General features: G+C 41.5%; 1 protein-coding gene across 1 annotated transcript in view; it reads left to right on the top strand.

Annotated features, from left to right (window-relative positions):
- The window catches only part of LOC103730113, a gene marked incomplete in the record, with an annotated part of 49,153 nt that overhangs the window by 11,241 nt on the left and 36,412 nt on the right, over nt 1-1,500 (top strand). The window contains 1 exon segment of the mRNA XM_029561195.1: nt 580-689. Within this exon segment, the coding sequence (XP_029417055.1) occupies nt 580-689 (110 nt within the window).

Here is a 1,500-nt window from a genome sequence, read left to right as displayed (position 1 = left end):
TGGGGCCGGAGAGATGGCTCAGCAGTTAAGAACACTGGCTGTTCTTGCAGAAGACCCGGGTTCAAATCCCAGCACCCACATGGTGGCTAACAACTGTCCATAACTCCAGTTCGAGGGGATCCGATGGCTTCTTCTGTCCTCGGGCATTGCACGACCTGGGTACACTTACCTACATGCAGGCAATACATGAATACACATAAAACAAAAATAATGAAATTTTTTAAAAGAGTCTTTACTTTATATTTATATGGCATGTGAATAACTACCAGAGTCAAGGAAAATTTTCACAAGATAGGATCTTACAAGAACAATGTGGTTTGTACATAGTATTGTAAATACTAACATCAGGCCAGCAGAACCAATGATACTCATTAAAACCCCAAACTGCCAATAAAAAATATTCAACTTCTAAGTCCTATGGGCAATTATTTGTGTTGAATTTGAGTGCTTTGCATCGTGTAAAAATTTTTTTTCAATTCTAGAACAACTGTAATTAACTGAGCATATGTTTGTCACTGTTGATCTGGAAAGTGACACAGGAACAAAACATATGCCTGACTCATGTGTTCTGATTTCCAGGGTGACAACCAGAATGACTGCTGGATCTTTGCCCTGGCAATACTTCTGAGCAGTACCTTTGTGTACAATAGCATGGGAGCCATCAACCAGCAGGCCATGGACCAACTGCAGTATCTTTTTCATGGAACAGAGCATCAAAAGAAAAGGGGGCGGGGGCTCTGTTACCAAGACAGCAGCCTGTGAAATCCGCAGAGTCAAGGTTGAAAAAAAAAAAAAAGCAGCAAAAATAATTCAAGGGCAGTGGGAATAAATGAGATTCAGAAATGAGAAAGTTAGGGACCCTGTTTGTTTCACAACTTTTCCTTAGCTAGTCAGCTATGTGACAGAGCTGACAGATCGGATCAAAGCAACATCCTCACCTAATGCCAATGGAGTTGAGGATTCAGCGGACTTCATGAGCTTCTTCCCTGATTTCGTGTGGACCCTGAGGGATATGACTCTAAGGCTGGAAGCAGATGGACAGTGCCTCACAGCAGACGAGTACCTGGAGAATTCCCTGAAGCTCAGGCAAGGTACCTAGATGTTCACTGGAAAAAGAGAGGAAAAATATCAGAAATCACTATGTTTGCGCAAGGCCTTGTATTGACTTCTCAATTTTTCTTTAACAGACTGTTCCTAAGAAGTAATTCTTGTTGGTATCTATCGGAATAGATTCAGCTTAAGTTGAAATGACTGGAGTGTTTTGATTCCCTTCAGGTTTTGTAGACATACACATTGCCAAAAGTACAGTGTAGAAGGAACATTTATTAGAAGAAAAAAATTTTTTTAAATTAATTAATTTATTTTTTAATTAAAAGAAGCATTTCATGTCTCCCTGTAGCCCCAGCTGTCCTGGATTCACCATGGAGACCAGGCTGGCCTCGAACTCACAGAGATCCACCTGCCTCTGCCTCCCGAGTGCTGGGATTAAAGACGTGCGCC

This window comes from Nannospalax galili, unplaced genomic scaffold (assembly GCF_000622305.1).
Source record: "Nannospalax galili isolate Female #2095 unplaced genomic scaffold, S.galili_v1.0 scaffold153, whole genome shotgun sequence".
Lineage (NCBI taxonomy): Eukaryota > Metazoa > Chordata > Mammalia > Rodentia > Spalacidae > Nannospalax > Nannospalax galili.
This window is presented reverse-complemented; position numbering and strand designations above follow the sequence as displayed.